The 15,339-nt window shown below is 37.8% G+C and overlaps 1 protein-coding gene across 2 annotated transcripts in view; it reads right to left on the reverse strand.

The window, feature by feature from the left end:
- Positions 1–15,339, reverse strand: part of ATAD5 (ATPase family AAA domain containing 5) — a 41,421-nt gene that overhangs the window by 10,498 nt on the left and 15,584 nt on the right. For both annotated transcript variants that reach the window (XM_036838432.1, XM_036838431.1), the window contains exons 7-18: positions 15,059–15,243; positions 12,772–12,929; positions 11,873–12,032; positions 11,097–11,423; positions 8,214–8,310; positions 6,697–6,776; positions 6,327–6,469; positions 6,086–6,236; positions 3,535–3,711; positions 2,853–2,986; positions 2,299–2,392; positions 1,581–1,645 (exon numbers count right to left, since the gene is read on the reverse strand). In XM_036838432.1, the coding sequence (XP_036694327.1) occupies positions 1,581–1,645; positions 2,299–2,392; positions 2,853–2,986; positions 3,535–3,711; positions 6,086–6,236; positions 6,327–6,469; positions 6,697–6,776; positions 8,214–8,310; positions 11,097–11,423; positions 11,873–12,032; positions 12,772–12,929; positions 15,059–15,243 (1,771 nt within the window). The remainder of the gene's footprint in view (positions 1–1,580; positions 1,646–2,298; positions 2,393–2,852; positions 2,987–3,534; positions 3,712–6,085; positions 6,237–6,326; positions 6,470–6,696; positions 6,777–8,213; positions 8,311–11,096; positions 11,424–11,872; positions 12,033–12,771; positions 12,930–15,058; positions 15,244–15,339) is intronic.

Raw genomic sequence — 15,339 nt, forward strand, 5'->3', positions numbered from 1 at the left:
ATGGAAATATATATGTCCAGACAAAGACTTCAATGTGAATATTCACAGCAGCTTTATTTATAATAGTTTAACTGTAAACAACCCAAATGTCTATCAGTAGGTGAATATGATAGACATATTCATATATGTAAGGTATATCCATACAGTGGAATACTACTCATTAATAAAAAGGAAAGGGACTTCCCTGGTGGCACAGTGGTTAAGAATCCGCCTGCCAATGCAGGGGACACGGGTTCAAGCCCTGGCCCGGGAAGATCCCACATGCCATGGAGCAACTAAGCCCGTGCGCCACAACTACTGAGCCTGCATGCCACAACTACTGAAGCCCACGCCTAGAGCCTGTGCTCCACAACAAGAAAAGCCACCACATTGAGAAGCCCGCGCATCACAACAAAGAGTAGCCCCCGCTCACCGCAACTAGAGAAAGCCCCTTCGCAGCAACGAAGACCCAACGCAGCCAAAAATAAAATATATATAAATATATAAATAAACTTATTAAAAAAAAAAGAAGGAAAGAAACTACTGGCACAGGTAATATGAGCAAATCTGAAAAAGCATTATGGTGTGTGAAAGAAACTAAGTAAAAAATACTACATATTATAAGATTCTATTGACATGAAATTCTACAATTGGCAAAATTACAGTGACAGAAAACATACTGGTAGTCGGCAGGGCCGAGGGGTTAGGACAAAGGACAGAACACAACGGCACACAAGGGAACTTTTGGAAGTAATAAAGATGTTCTCTATCTTGATGGACATGTTCTGTAACTACATTTGTCAAAATTCATTGAACCATACACTTGAAGTGGGTGTATTTTACTGTAAATAAACTATACTTGAAAGCTAATTAACAGAAAGCAAACATGCACACACACAGATGGATACCACTACCATGGCCAAAGTTAAAAAGACTGACAACACTTGCCAGAATTCTCATGCACTGGAAACCTATCTGGCAGATTCTTAAAAAGCTAAACAAATAAAAATAACATAATGCATATGATTCAACAATTCCACTGACAGAACAGCATGGATAAATCTAAAAAACATAATGTTAAATGAAAGAAACCAGATATAAAAGGACACATAATGTTTCCTATTATTTGAAATTTCAGAATAGACAAAACTAATCTGAGTTAATACACATTAGAATAGTGGTTATCTCTGGTGGAGAGGGGAGTGCTGACTAAAAAGGACCCAAGGGAATTTTTGGAGGTGATGGAAATGTTCTGTATTTTGATCTGGGTGATGGTTACATGGATGTTTATCTCTGTTCACATTTTTCAATTTGTATACTTAAGTGCATTTTAAACTGTATGCAAATTTCACCTCAGTAAAGCACTGGTTACTATGAAAAAGACCTAATGAACACTGGAGTCTAGTAAAAATTTGAATACATGAATTTTGAAAAAGATATTTTTTAAAGTAAAAAAAAGATAATCAGAAGTCTCCTAAAACTCAAAAATTTTAACATACCCCTTAGTAACCACATTTTAAAATTATAACTAAATTTTATAATAAACCACTTTTTATATAATTGTGATATATAATATATGCTGATCAAAATTCAAAACTTACCAGTGAAGGAGTGTTAAAATTAATTTCTTGAAAGCAGCCATCAAACATTAAACTAAATGTTGGATCTATAGGGAAAAAACATATTTTTAAACATTAAGACCACTAAGGTACTTTCTCTAGTCATACTTTTCTATGAAAGTATTCTATATTTCATCAGTAATGAAAATAAAATATGCAAATTACAAATCATTAAGGAATTGAACTTCTATCTTGACTTTTTAATTAAACTACCATCTCACTTGGGATTAATATGATTTTTATCGATATTTTTAGAGTACAATCATTAACTATCAAACGGGCTATTAATTTCTAAGTAGAGTCTAACACATTTTCCAACAGAAATCCACAGCAGAGATATTCTACTGAATATTTGCAATGACAAATATTAGAAAAGAATGTTATAATACAATATATAGGGAATTCCCTGGTGGTCCAGTGGTTAAGACTCCACGCTCCCAATGCCCAGGTTTGATCCCTGGTCAGGGAACTAGATCCCGCACGTGGCAATGAAGATCCTGCGTGCAGCAACGAAGACCCCATGCAGCCAAAGATAATTAAAAAAAAAAACAACAAAGATCTAGAAGCCTCCTCGCTTTAGGGAAAAAAACAGACTTAATTTACCAGCACATTTCTAAAGGAACATATCTAATTAAAATTAGAAGCTTTCCCCAAATATTTTAACCAAAAGTAATCAATTGTAAAATCACTGGTTACCTACCACTTGTCGTAAGGATTACAGGTCTTTTCGTGGTTGCCATGAATGTTTTGATTGCATTCAAAAACCCAGCATCTTCTTCGAAAATGACATCAACCTAAGAACAAATGGTTATTAGAATATTAATGTAGTAACAATACACTTATTGGATATCTGTTACATATACACAGTAGATACACTATATGTCTATAGAGACAGAATTTATGAATTTGTGAACAGTGTGACTTCACACCATGCCGAAATCTTACAATGTCTTATACTATTAAAAGGGTAAAAAAATTATCAAACATTAAAAACAAAAAAATGCAGTCACCTATAATTGGATAAGTATGGGTCAGAATAATTTCTACAAACACTAAACAGTAACTGAATTGCATTAATCATGTTCCTGAAAAATTCTTCTATGGCTGACAGTTTCTGTCACTTTAATTTCAAATAGATACAATTATTCCTGACCTTCTTGGCTATTTTACAGTCCTTTATAGTAAAACATACAGTAATCTTTAGAATAAGCTTTTATCAGGAGGTATCACAAATGTATACCTCTGTAAGCCTACCTCCTCAAACAGAATGAGAGATGTTGCATTTTTCCTGTTGGGTTCCTCAGCCCCAAACTCTTTGACATTTTTATTAGTTGTGTTTGTAGATTTAGTCTGAATAATTGGTTTCTGTTCAAAAGAATTTTTGATTCCTGCATAAATAAAACATTAATATTTTAGATAAAATCAACTTTTAATAGAACACTGGATATTTCCACAGAATAAACTCAAACTGAAATCCATTATCAAAACTGAAACAAACTGGACTTCCCTGGTGGTGCAGTGGTTAAGAATCTGCCTGCCAATGCAGGAGACACGGGTTCAAGCCCTGGTCTGGGAAGATCCCACATGCAATGGAGCAGCTAAGCCCGTGCGCCACAACTACTGAAGCCCACGTGCCTAGAGCCCGTGCTCCACAACAGGAGAGGCCACCACAATGAGAAGCCTGCCACTGCAACGAAGAGTAGCCCGGCTCGCTGCAACTAGAGAAAGCCCATGCACAGCAACAAAGATCCAACACAGCCAAAAATAAATAAATAAATTAATTAAAAAAAACAAAAACAAAAAACTGAAACAAAGTATCAGTACTCCTATATATATGACCTTCAGTGTAACTGAGGTTTAATAAATAGCAATAGGAACTCATGAACTATGATCATATTTTTATGTTATCAGGGTCTCTGTCAATTTAGTATCTTACCTTTATTATTTTCCAGAAGTGCTCCTATTTGTTCATTATTTTTTGGCTTAGAAGACACTTTAAAATAATTTGCCAAAGTTTTAGGTGGAAGTACTCGCTTTGGTCCACTACTTTGTGGTGATGGTGGAGGAAGTTTTCTTGGTGATGTAACAACCTTCCTGGGGGAGCTTAATTTTTCTGCCAAAAACAAATTGCACTTAAAGACAAATATTCTAAAAATTAAACAGACGGCAAGATTCAGTTATCCACAGTATATTTCTACTCTTACCAGTTAAAAGGCAAAGGTATAAAAATTCTTTTTCATTCTTACATTCTCTTTACAGTCAAATATTACTGTATTGTTAGTTATTCTACCAGTAGAGAAGGCAAAACCAATCATTTGAAAAAGATACTCTTTTCCAAGAAACATATATTCTTGGGCTTCCCTGGTGGTGCAGTGGTTGAGAATCTGCCTGCCAATGCAGGGGACACGGGTTCGAGCCCTGGTCTGGGAAGATCCCACATGCCGCGGAGCAGCTGGGCCCGTGAGCCACAATTACTGAGCCTGAGCGTCTGGAGCCTGTGCTCCGCAACAAGAGAGGCCACGATAGTGAGAGGCCCGCGCACCGCGATGAAGAGTGGCCCCCGCTTGCCGCAACTAGAGAAAGCCCTCGCATAGAAACGAAGACCCAACACAGCCATAAATAAATAAATAAATAAAAATTTAAAAAAAAAAAGAAACATATATTCTTGAAGCAAAAATCTTCATAATCCGTTAATTCACTCTGTCTACATCTGCTTGAGGTCAGAAGAGGCTGGAGAAAAAGTGATATCGGTACATACTGAGCACATTACAGACTTTCTTGTGCAACTTCAATTTAGCCCACAGTAAACTGATATTGCAAGCAAACGGTATGTTTTTCTAGATATGCTGTGAAAGATGGATACAAAGTTAAAAAACAAATGGCTGATGTCTACCCTTCAGAAGCCCAACAGCGGCCTGGCATTTATTCCAGAGCATGTCCTTTGCTCCTCTCTAAGTACCCTCATTCAGCCTTTACAAGTGCTAGTTATTATCATATGGACTCAGAGCAGGATCTTCTTTATGTACCAGCATATGTGCACAATTCCATGACTGTGTACTGTTCTTTTTTTGTACCCTCATCTCCAGAGATCTTATCATAGACCTTGCATATCATAGGTGTTTGAAAAACTTAGTAAAAATTTTGAGCTTGAAAAAAATTATCATGGATATCACTATCATGTCATAAAAATAGGGCATTTTAGGGACTTCCCTGGTGGTGCAGTGGTTAAGACACCACGCTCCCAATGCAGGGGACCAGGGTTCGATCCCTGGTCTGGGAACTAGATCCCACATGCATGCTGCAACTAAGAGCTCACATGCCACAACTAAGGAGCCTGCAAGCCACAACTAAGACCCAATGCAACCAAATAAATAAATAAATATTTTTTTAAAAAATAGGGCATTTTAACACCACAAGGAAAGAGGTGTAATCTTAAAAATATTTTAATATCACTAAAAGTGGGATAACCAGTCATGACGTATCTCTTGCTATGACACCACAGGAAGCACACAGCCCCGTCTACACATGTATGCCAGCACAAAAATTGAAATGAATCTAATCAACCCCACAGATCTAACTGCCAGTTTATAAGAAATACAAGGAAGAGGAATGTGTTAGCTGATACCATTAAGATATAATCAGCCAAATCTAGAATGTGAGAAAGTTTATGACAAATGACCCATATTCTTCAACAAATAAATGACATGAAAAGAAACGGTGAGGGAGCTGTTAGATTAAAAGAAACTTAAGTGACATTAATCAAATGTAAACTGTGGACCTTGTTTGGATCCTGATTTGAACAAACCATTTGAAACAGAAAACTGAAATTAAACTACATATTACATCAAATTAAGGTATATAGCTAATTTTGTTAGGTCTGATCATGATATTGTGGTTATGCTTTTAAAAAAGTCCTTATGAGTTAGAGCTACATATTGAAATATATATACATGAGTAAAATTATGTGATGGTCCTGAGATTTGTTTTAAAAAATAAAGTCCAAGAAAAATGAAAAAGGCATGTGTTTATATATAGGAAAAGATTAAAAATGAATGGCAAAATTCTAATTATTGGGATTTCACCGGTGGTGCAGTGGTTAAGAATCAGCCTGCCAATGCAGGGGACATGGGTTCGAGCCCTGGTCGGCGAAGATCCCACATGCCGCTGAGCAACTAAGCCCGTGCGCTACAACTACTGAGCCTGCACTCTAGAGCCCGCGAGCCACAACTACTGAAGCCCATGGGCCTAGAGCCTGTGCTCCACAACAAGAGAAGCCACCACAATGAGAAGCCCACGCACCATGATGAAGAGTAGCCCCTGCGCACCGCAACTAGAGAAAGCCTGTGTGCAGCAACAAAGACCCAATGCAGCCAAAAATAAATAAATAAAATAAATAAATTTATTTTTTAAAAATGCTAATTATTAAAATTCTTTTCTTAGATTTTAATTTTTTAAACATTATAACTTCAGGAAAATAATTTACTTACTTGGTGACTTGCCTATGTTGTAGCTATTAAAAAAACAGGGTTTTTGTGAGTTTACACCTTGCTTGTCTACTTGATGGGACTGAGTAGCTTCCTTCAGCTGAGACAGAATTTGTCTACCACTGCGCTGAGAAGAGGCGTTCACTTCAAATATCTAAAAGAAGAATATATGAAAAAATGGCAGAATGGTTTATGTTTCCTTTTGTTTCAAGGGTAATTATTACATTAACATTCATTCACTAACCTTAAATCCAAGCTCCTGAGCACAAGCATATACCGCAGCAGTTTTCCCCACTCCTGTTGGCCCTGTTATAAGAACAGTATTGCAAAGACGATTCTCTTCTTCATCATCTGAACTGCCTTTAAAGTCTATGCCGTCCAATGGATCTGAAAAATCATTCAAATGCACATGAAACAATCGCTTAGGCATCAATTCTGTCTCACCAAACCCAATGACCAAATACCACAAACTTCTTGCCAATAAATGTTGGAAATTCAATGTACAAAAACTAAAAAACCAAATATAAAATACCAAACAAGCAGCTTTATAAAAATTTTCAGCTAATCTAATTCTAAAAATGTTCAGTGAAATGGAAAAAAATGACTCAAAATACCTTCCTGTTTCTCATCTCTTTTTCCCTTCAAATTCTGTCCTTCTTCCAATTCAGCTCTTCTTTTCCAGTCTTTCAACCAACTACCATAAGAAAATGTATGTTAATAAAAATAATTCACAGAATATAGATATCTCTTAGATGATATGTTAAAATGATTGTTGGGGGAAGTGATGGTATATTGTTAGTTTTTAAGAACTCCAAAACATTTTTGAGTCAACTATATAGTAAAATAATTTTACATAGACATGAATATTTTAAAATGAAGTAATTTTTGCCTGAATACTCAAGACAATATGTACAAGGATATTCATTGCAACACTGTTTATATTAGCCTCCAAAAGGAAAAACCTAAAACTACATCAGTAGGGGAAAAGATATCTTATGGTATGTATGCTCACATAAGAAATCAGTACAGATGAATGTCAATATTATGACATAGTATGAGAATGTCAATATTATGACATAGTATGAGTGTGTTTCATGTTTGGTAATTGCAATCATTGTTGCTTTTGTTGTGGTCATCCATGTACAATGCTTGGTGTCAGTCTATTTATGTCTTGTAAAAATAAAATACAGTGTGTGTGTGTGTGAATAAAAAAAAAAAAAAAAAAAAAAAAAAAAAAAAAAAGAAATCAGTACAGAGAAACTATGAAGAACTGGAGTAGATTGTATGGTGACATGAAAGATGTCTAATATATTGATCCAATGCTAACTATGAGTAGAAAGATTAAGTTCTAGTCTGGAGCTAGACTGAGTTTAAATTCCAGCTCCAGCACTTTCTAGCTGTGTGACCTTGGACAAATAACTTAAACTCTCTGGGCTTCATTCCTCATGAGGAACAGTATTTACTCTCATAGGATTGTTCTAAGCATCAAATGAGCTAAGCATGATCAAGTGCTTAGAACAATGCCAATCTCAAAGATTTTATTATTATGGGTCCCAATTCCTTGTATGAAATCCTTTGGGCCAGATGAGTTTCAGAATTCAGGACTTTTCAGATATTAGAAATGTAATTTGGTACATATACCACATAAAACATAATACCCCTAGTGGGTCTGTGGCAGTACATCCATAATCACTGAATATTTCTAGTTAAAAAAATATGAACTCCTACTAAGTGGGACTGATAAAGACTATAATAACATGTATATAATAAAGTTAATAAACTTTCAATTTCCAGAACTCTTTGGAGGTGGGAATTATAGACAAAGGATTATTACCTGAATTAGTAGTAATATGATCCTATTTGTTAGGAAGAAAGGAGCAAATATATGCATTAAAATTTTTCTGGAAGGTTTTACAAGACACTTTTAATAGTCATTTACCTTTAGGGAGTAGAAACAGGAGAAAAGAGGTACATTTACTTTTCACTGAAAATTCTTCTTCCTTTTTTTTTTTTTTTAAGATTTTACCTTGTGATGTATTATTTTATAATTTCTAGATTTTAGTACAAATAAAATAAATAGTAAAACTAGATTCATAAACTATTTCTCAATTCCTTTACAAATTTTACCAACCTATGTAACTTTCTAATAGCTAGCTCATTGCCTATGAGTTCACCAGAGTTCTGAGGTTGATACTTTTCTGTCCAAAGCATGTCTTCAGTTCCAGAATCTAAAGCAAAAAATATATATTAAAGTATTTTGTTCCTTGGCATAAACATATATTCTTAGGCATTTACATTATTGTTTCATGTAACAATAAGTATTTGTACAAATATTTATATTTACAAATTGCCAAAGAGGCAATTTCAAAACTTAACATTACATTAAAAATTTTTCACATCAAAACCCTTCCCTCTTAAAAGCTAACCACCATAAAATCTTATGACAGGGCTTCCCTGGTGGCGCCGTGGTTAACAATCCGCCTGCCAATGCAGGGGACACGGGTCCGAGCCCTGGTCCAGGAAGATCCCACATGCTGTGGAGCAACTAAGCCCGTGCGCCACAACTACTGAGCCTGCGCTCTAGAGTCCGCGAGCCACAGCTACTGAGCCCGTGTGCCACAACTACTGGAGCCCGTGTGCCACAACTACTGAAGCCCGCGTGCCTAGAGCCCGTGCTCCGCAACAAGAGAAGCCAGCGCAATGAGAAGCCCGTGCACCACAATGAAGAATAGCCCCCGCTCGCCGCAACTAGAGAAAGCAGCGCACAGCAACAAAGAACCAAAGCAGCCAAAAATAAATAAAATAAATAAATTTATTAAAAAAAAAAATCTTATGACAATAAGATTTAAAAGTATACATTAAAAATTTTAATAATCACTCAAGAAACACAAAATATGAAAAATAATTTGTACTGTAAGAAATAATCTACAGAACAAATGCAGCATAATTTTCATGGAGCCTCTTCTTGACAACTAAAAGGATACATTAAAACATTCTAGGAGGTCAGCCTGAGTAAATGGAGAGATGCTACACTCCCAATTGAGAAGAGTTAGGATGATGCCAGTCCCCTCCAAATTAATCTACATTTTGGTATGCATCTCCCTCTCTTTTTTTTTTGGCCGCACCACGTGTCATTAATCTACATTCTAATGCAAAATCAAAACCCCAGTGGAATTTGTGGGGTAAGGGAATCTATAGTTTATTTAGTGGAGTCAATGCATGAAAATAGTTTTAAAGATGATAGATGGATGGATCTAGAGATTGTCATACTGAGGGAAGTAAGTCAGACACAGAAAGATAAATATCATATGATATCAATTATATGTAGAATCTAAAAAAAAGGGTACAAATGAACTTACTTACAAAACAAAGGTAGAGTCACAGATGTAGAAAACAAACTTATGGTTACCGGGGGTAAGGGCGGGGAGGGATAAATTGGGAGACTGGGATTGACATATACACAGTACTACATACAAAATAGATAAATAATAAGAACCTAGTGTATAGCACGGGGAACTCTACTCAATACTGTGTAATGGCCTATCAGGGAAAAGAATCTAAAAAAAGAGTGGATACAGGTATATGTATAACTGATTCACTTTGCTGTACACCTGAAACTAACACAACATTGTAAATCAACCATGCTCCAAGAAAAATTTTAAAAAGGGCTTCCCTGGTGGTGCAGTGGTTAAGAATCTGCCTGCCAATGCAGGGGACATGGGTTTGATCCCTGGCCCAGGAAGATCCCATATGCCCCAGAGCAACTAAGCCTGGCCACCACAACTATTGAGTCTGCGCTCTAGAGCCCACGTGCCACAACTACTGAGTCCGCGTGCCTAGAGCCTGTGCTCCACAGCAAGAGAAGCCACCACAATGAGAAGCCCACGCACCACAGCAAAGAGTAGCCCCTGCTCACGCAACTAGAGAAAGCCCGTGCTCAGCAACGAAGACCCAACACAGCCAAAAATAAAAACAAAAAAATTAATTAATTAAAAAAAGTTTTTTTAAATATAGAGGGGCTTCCCTCGTGGTGCAGTGGTTAAGAATCTGCCTGCCAATGCAGGAGACACGGGTTCGAGCCCTGGTCCGGGAAGATCCCACATGCTGCGGAGCAACTAAGCCCGTGCACCACAACTACTGAGCCTGTGCTCTAGAGCCCGTGAGCCACAGCTACTGAGCCCGTGTGCCACAACTACTGAAGCCCGTGTGCCTAGAGCCCATGCTCCGCAACAAGAGAAGCCACCACAATGAGAAGCCTGCGCACCGCAATGAAGAGTAGCCCCCGCTCGCCCCAAGTAGAGAAAGCCAGTGCGCAGCAACGAGGACCCAACGCAGCCAAAAATAAATAAAATAAATAATTAATTAATTTAAAAAAATACAGAGACTTGCTGTACAAATTATCAAAACATAATCTAAATTGATGAATTAATAGAATGTTTCAGAAAAGCTACGTAACCAAATGGGAATATGTCAAAAATATGTGAAACATGTGTAAAATAATAGGTAGAGTGTGATCCCAGGTTTTTGTTTTTTTTAATTTATTTGGCTTCACCGGGTCTTAGTTGCAGCACTCAGGATCTTCGTTGCCATGTGCGAGATCTTCATTGCGGCATGCGGGATCTTTTTTGTAGTTGCGGCATGCAGGATCTTTAGTTGGGGCATGTGGGATTTTTAGTTGCAGCATGCAGGATCTTCAGTTGCAGCAGGCAGGATCTAGTTCCCTGACCAGGGATTGAACCCGGGCCCCCTGCATTGGGAGCGTGGAGTCTTAACCACTGCACCACCAGGGAAGTCTCCAGGTTTTTAAAAAAGCGTATGTATTTAGGGAAGCACAGAAAAATCAAAGACCAAACAGCAATCTGTTAAACGTGGTTATCTGGAAGACTAATCAGTGAGGCTTCCACTTCTTATTTTGTTTGAATGTTGCAATAAGCATATATTAAAAGAGACAGGGGAAAAATGAGAAGTTAAAAACAAAAAACCTCTAGGACCAGAGGGAGAAAGTCTAATTTACCTGGAATAGAAGATACTTCTGATGTAGACTTGTCACCATCTATTATCAGAATATCAGAATCTTCTACGGCTTCTGTTTCCACTTTACACCTTGTACTCAAAGCTGTTCGTTTCTTCCTGGATGTTTTAGGAAATAAACCTTTGGAAGAATCTAGCTTTATCCCACTGGAGTTGTTTCTTTTGTCAAGTTCTTCTAGTTTCCCACTTATCTTTTTTGGACTTTCTGAATACTCATTTGGTTTCTTTCTTTTGGATTTATGATTTTCCATTTCCACTCGTTTCCTTTTGGTTTCTTTTCGACTGACATCGGGCTCTAGTTTTGGACTTTCTATTTGGGGAAATATTGAAATGCATGTGCTTGTTAATCAACAAAACACAAATTTTAATACCCAATAATCTTAATACCACTTCAAAATATCCAATAGCCTTATCACTATAAAATGAAAACGCAAGAATCAAATGTGGCATACTGAAAGCAAGCTGGATATCTTGTTATTTAGATTGCCTTTTGTATGGGCTATATAAACCACCTCATCTAAGGCTTTCCTTAAATAAATTATTAGTATTTTAACATAATTAAACCTGTCTTTGGGTTGCCAACTCTGGAAGCTGGCAGGGTCTAACACTGTATCACACAAGTTGCTTTACTTTAATTGAACAGCTCTCCCTATCAACCATAAGCAATGTTCTCTCGGTGGTGATCACTTCCAAGAGTCAATGGCTAAGCTTAGTGTTTTCAAAACTGAAATGTTAACAGAAATAATAATTATCACTAACCTTGTTTACGATGACACTCGGAAAGTACCTGGTGCTCAGTTCGCTTTTTTAGAAGCAAAGGGAAGTATTTCCTCAAAGAAAACTCGGGATTTGACCACCTAATTTCCTCCAGCAAAAGATTTCGTACTTCTTCAGTCAAATCCTTCCTTCTCCCCACAAACTGCAATAAAGAATAAGATGCTCAATTAAACCCACATTGTCCATTAATATTAATCAGAATACTACCAACTACTTTCTGTCTATAATAAGTCTATGTCATTGTAGGATTAGCTTTAGTCACTAAATACAACCTCGATGGCAAAGCTGCATTCGCACAGCTTTAGAAGGACTTGGTTCATTTTTTTTTTTAATATTTATTTGTTTATTTATTTGGTTGCACAAGGTCTTAGTTGCTGCAGGAGGGCTCCTTAGTTGCGGCTCATGGCCTCCTTAGTTGCAGCTCGAGGGCTCCTTAGTTGTGGCATGTGAACTCTTAGTTGCAGCATGCATGTGGGATCTAGTTCCCTGACCAGGGATCGAACCCAGGCCCCCTGCATTGGAAGCGCGGAGTCTTATCCACTGTGCCACCAGGGAAGTCCCTTAGTTCATATTTTTATTGTTCTTTCTTTTCAACTAATTGTATTTTACACATTTATTAGATTATAATTCTGACTGATAAAGTATCTAAATGTGCTATATAATCTAATATTCTTTTGAAACTGGCTATCATTAATTCTTAGTATGTTTTTAAAGCTCTAGGAGTATTTAAAAGAGATATGTACTTCAATTGGGATTTATTTTTTAAAATTGGACTCTAGGAAGAGATGAATTTTAGGCCACAACAGTAAATATCCAAAATTTTTTCCCTCTGAAACATATGAAGGAAACTTCCTACAATGGATGACCGCTCTCATACTTACCACAACAGCAGAATTATTACTTTTTGAATTTGAATTTAATGTTGAAAATTCACCAAGAGCCATGACACATTTTGAGAGATCTATTACTTTAGTATTCAGTTCTTTAAGTTTAGTTAAAAGAGGACAAGTGGGTGGTTTCAAATGCCACAAATGGCACCCTAAAGAAAAACAGAAAAATTATGTTAATTACCTTCATTCATATCCTTATCCATTTATCAAATGGATAATTTACCAACTAAATAAACATGAGAAGACTCGACAACAACTATATAGTTAACACAAAAGTACCAAAACTCAAATGAGTATACAGGAAACAATACCCTCACCTCCAACAAATACAATTCATAAAAATTACCCAGTCTTCCCTCCGAATTGTTAAAAATAAGCAAATATTAGCATATTTTCTTTTCTTTTTAAATCAACCTTGCTAATCAGGTTAAAAATTTCAGGGGCAGTTAGCATCCTGAAATCCAGATTCTGTTACTAGGTGAGCGTGGGCATGATCCTAAGGAAAAGCGTAACTAACTTCTATAATTGAACGTACTATTAGAAAATGCTTTATAAAACTGAACTAGGGACTTCCCTGGTGGTCCACTGGTTAAGAATCCACCTTCCAATGCAGGGGATGCAGGTTCGATCCCTGGTCGGGGAACTAAGATCCCACATGCTGCAGGGCAAGTAAGCCCAGACGCCACAACTACTGAGCTTGTACGCCTCAACTAGAGAGTCTGCGTGTGCAAACTACAGAGCCCACACACTCGGGAGCCCACTGCTCCACAACTGCAGAGCCTATGTGCTCTGGAGCCCGCGCACCACAACTAGAGGGAAGCCCACGCGCTGCAACGAGGAGCCCACGTGCCACAGTGGAGGATCCCACGTGCCACAACGAAGATCCCGCGTGCTGCAACTAAGACCCAATGCACCAAAAAAGAAAACTAAATAAATAAATATTTTTTTAAAAAAAGAACTGAACTAGTAAAAGTAACAAGAAAGGCTTCATCAACAGAATGGCCAGTAGCAGAACTGGGAAAAAAAGAAAAGTGGAATATTACTAGAAAGACTGACTGGGAAGTTCCCCATAAAAGAGGGGCTAGGGTTTCCCTGGTGGCGCAGTGGTTGAGTCTGCCTGCCAATGCAGGGGACACGGGTTCGAGCCCTGGTCTGGGAAGATCCCACATGCCGCGGAGCAACTAGGCCCGTGAGCCACAACTACTGAGCCTGCGCGTCTGGAGCCTGTGCTCAGCAACAGGAGAGGCCGCGACAGTGAGAGGCCCGTGCACTGCAATGAAGAGTGGCCCCCGCTCGCCGCAACTGGAGAAAGCCCTCGCACAGAAACGAAGACCCAACACAGCCAAAAATAAATAAATAGATAAATAATAATCAATATACCAAGAACCTCCCACATATTACATGTTATAAAAAAAAGAGAGAGGCTAAACAAAACTCAAAAACTATCAAGGTCGGAAACATAAAAGGAAAAGAAAGGAGACCAGAACATAGTGAACATTTCATGAGTAGAGGGAATAGACCAAACCAAACCACAAAGCCAGCTGAGAAGAATATAACTGTTTTTGTGCTGACAAAAAAACTCTAGGTAGGAACAACAACAAGGCAAAGATAGAAGGCTTTGCACATTATCAGTAATTAAAAACTACATAAGTAAAGTAGGACTATGGTTGCCATAGCACTTGGATCCAAAGAGAATTAGCTCAGGATCAAGCTAACACCACCTTACAAGGCTTGGGCAAACAGCTCGCTCTCGTGCACGGTGCATGTGAGAAAAGAGCGAACTAGAGCAATGGAGCACTGCTCCCTGTTACCAATTCCAGGAGATAGCCCACAAGATACTTCTGTGGTACTAAACAGCACAAGCTGTTCTGGAAAGGAGGCAAACAGATTTCCCTTGAACAGTGAACGGCAGACTGGACAAAGACAGGGCTGGAGCTCCTCTGAGAAATTCTTAAAGATGATCTGTTCACACACAGGCTGATTTCAGAAGGGAACTGCCTTCCTTTTAGAACACAGCGCCTGTCTGGACAGCATTCACTTAAGGGCCCACACACGTGCCTGCCCTCCCCTGGCATCAGGGATAAGGGCTGAGGATGCCTTTGGCTTTCTTGCCCCACCCCCTTCCTCAGTCCAAGGCTGAAGAAGAGAGGATAAAACACTAAATTCCCACAAAAATCCCCATAAGAATTATACCTAAACCTTTGTCTCACCTTAAACCAACTTACATAGTTTCATATTACTACTAACATTTAAAAATATTTCATAGTAATAAACTCACCATCATCTTTTTGCTGAATATGAACGACGCTCTGGAAACTGGTACTCACTGCATTGTACACATCTAACGCAGCAGCTTTCTTTGCAATTTGTCGTTTCAACAAATCTGGCAAACCACTCATTAGAAAGTCACGCTTTGCTTTAAACTGCACATCACAAGCCTGAGGCTTTTCAGTTGCATCTTGACTTTTAAGAAAATGATGTGAGAAAAGGAGAGCTAAGGTTATAAACACTTAAAAAAATAAACTAACTGTACGATAAATACTTCTTAATTTTATTTGA

The sequence above is a fragment of the Balaenoptera musculus genome, chromosome 20 (genome assembly GCF_009873245.2).
Source record: "Balaenoptera musculus isolate JJ_BM4_2016_0621 chromosome 20, mBalMus1.pri.v3, whole genome shotgun sequence".
NCBI classification, from domain to species: Eukaryota; Metazoa; Chordata; class Mammalia; order Artiodactyla; family Balaenopteridae; genus Balaenoptera; species Balaenoptera musculus.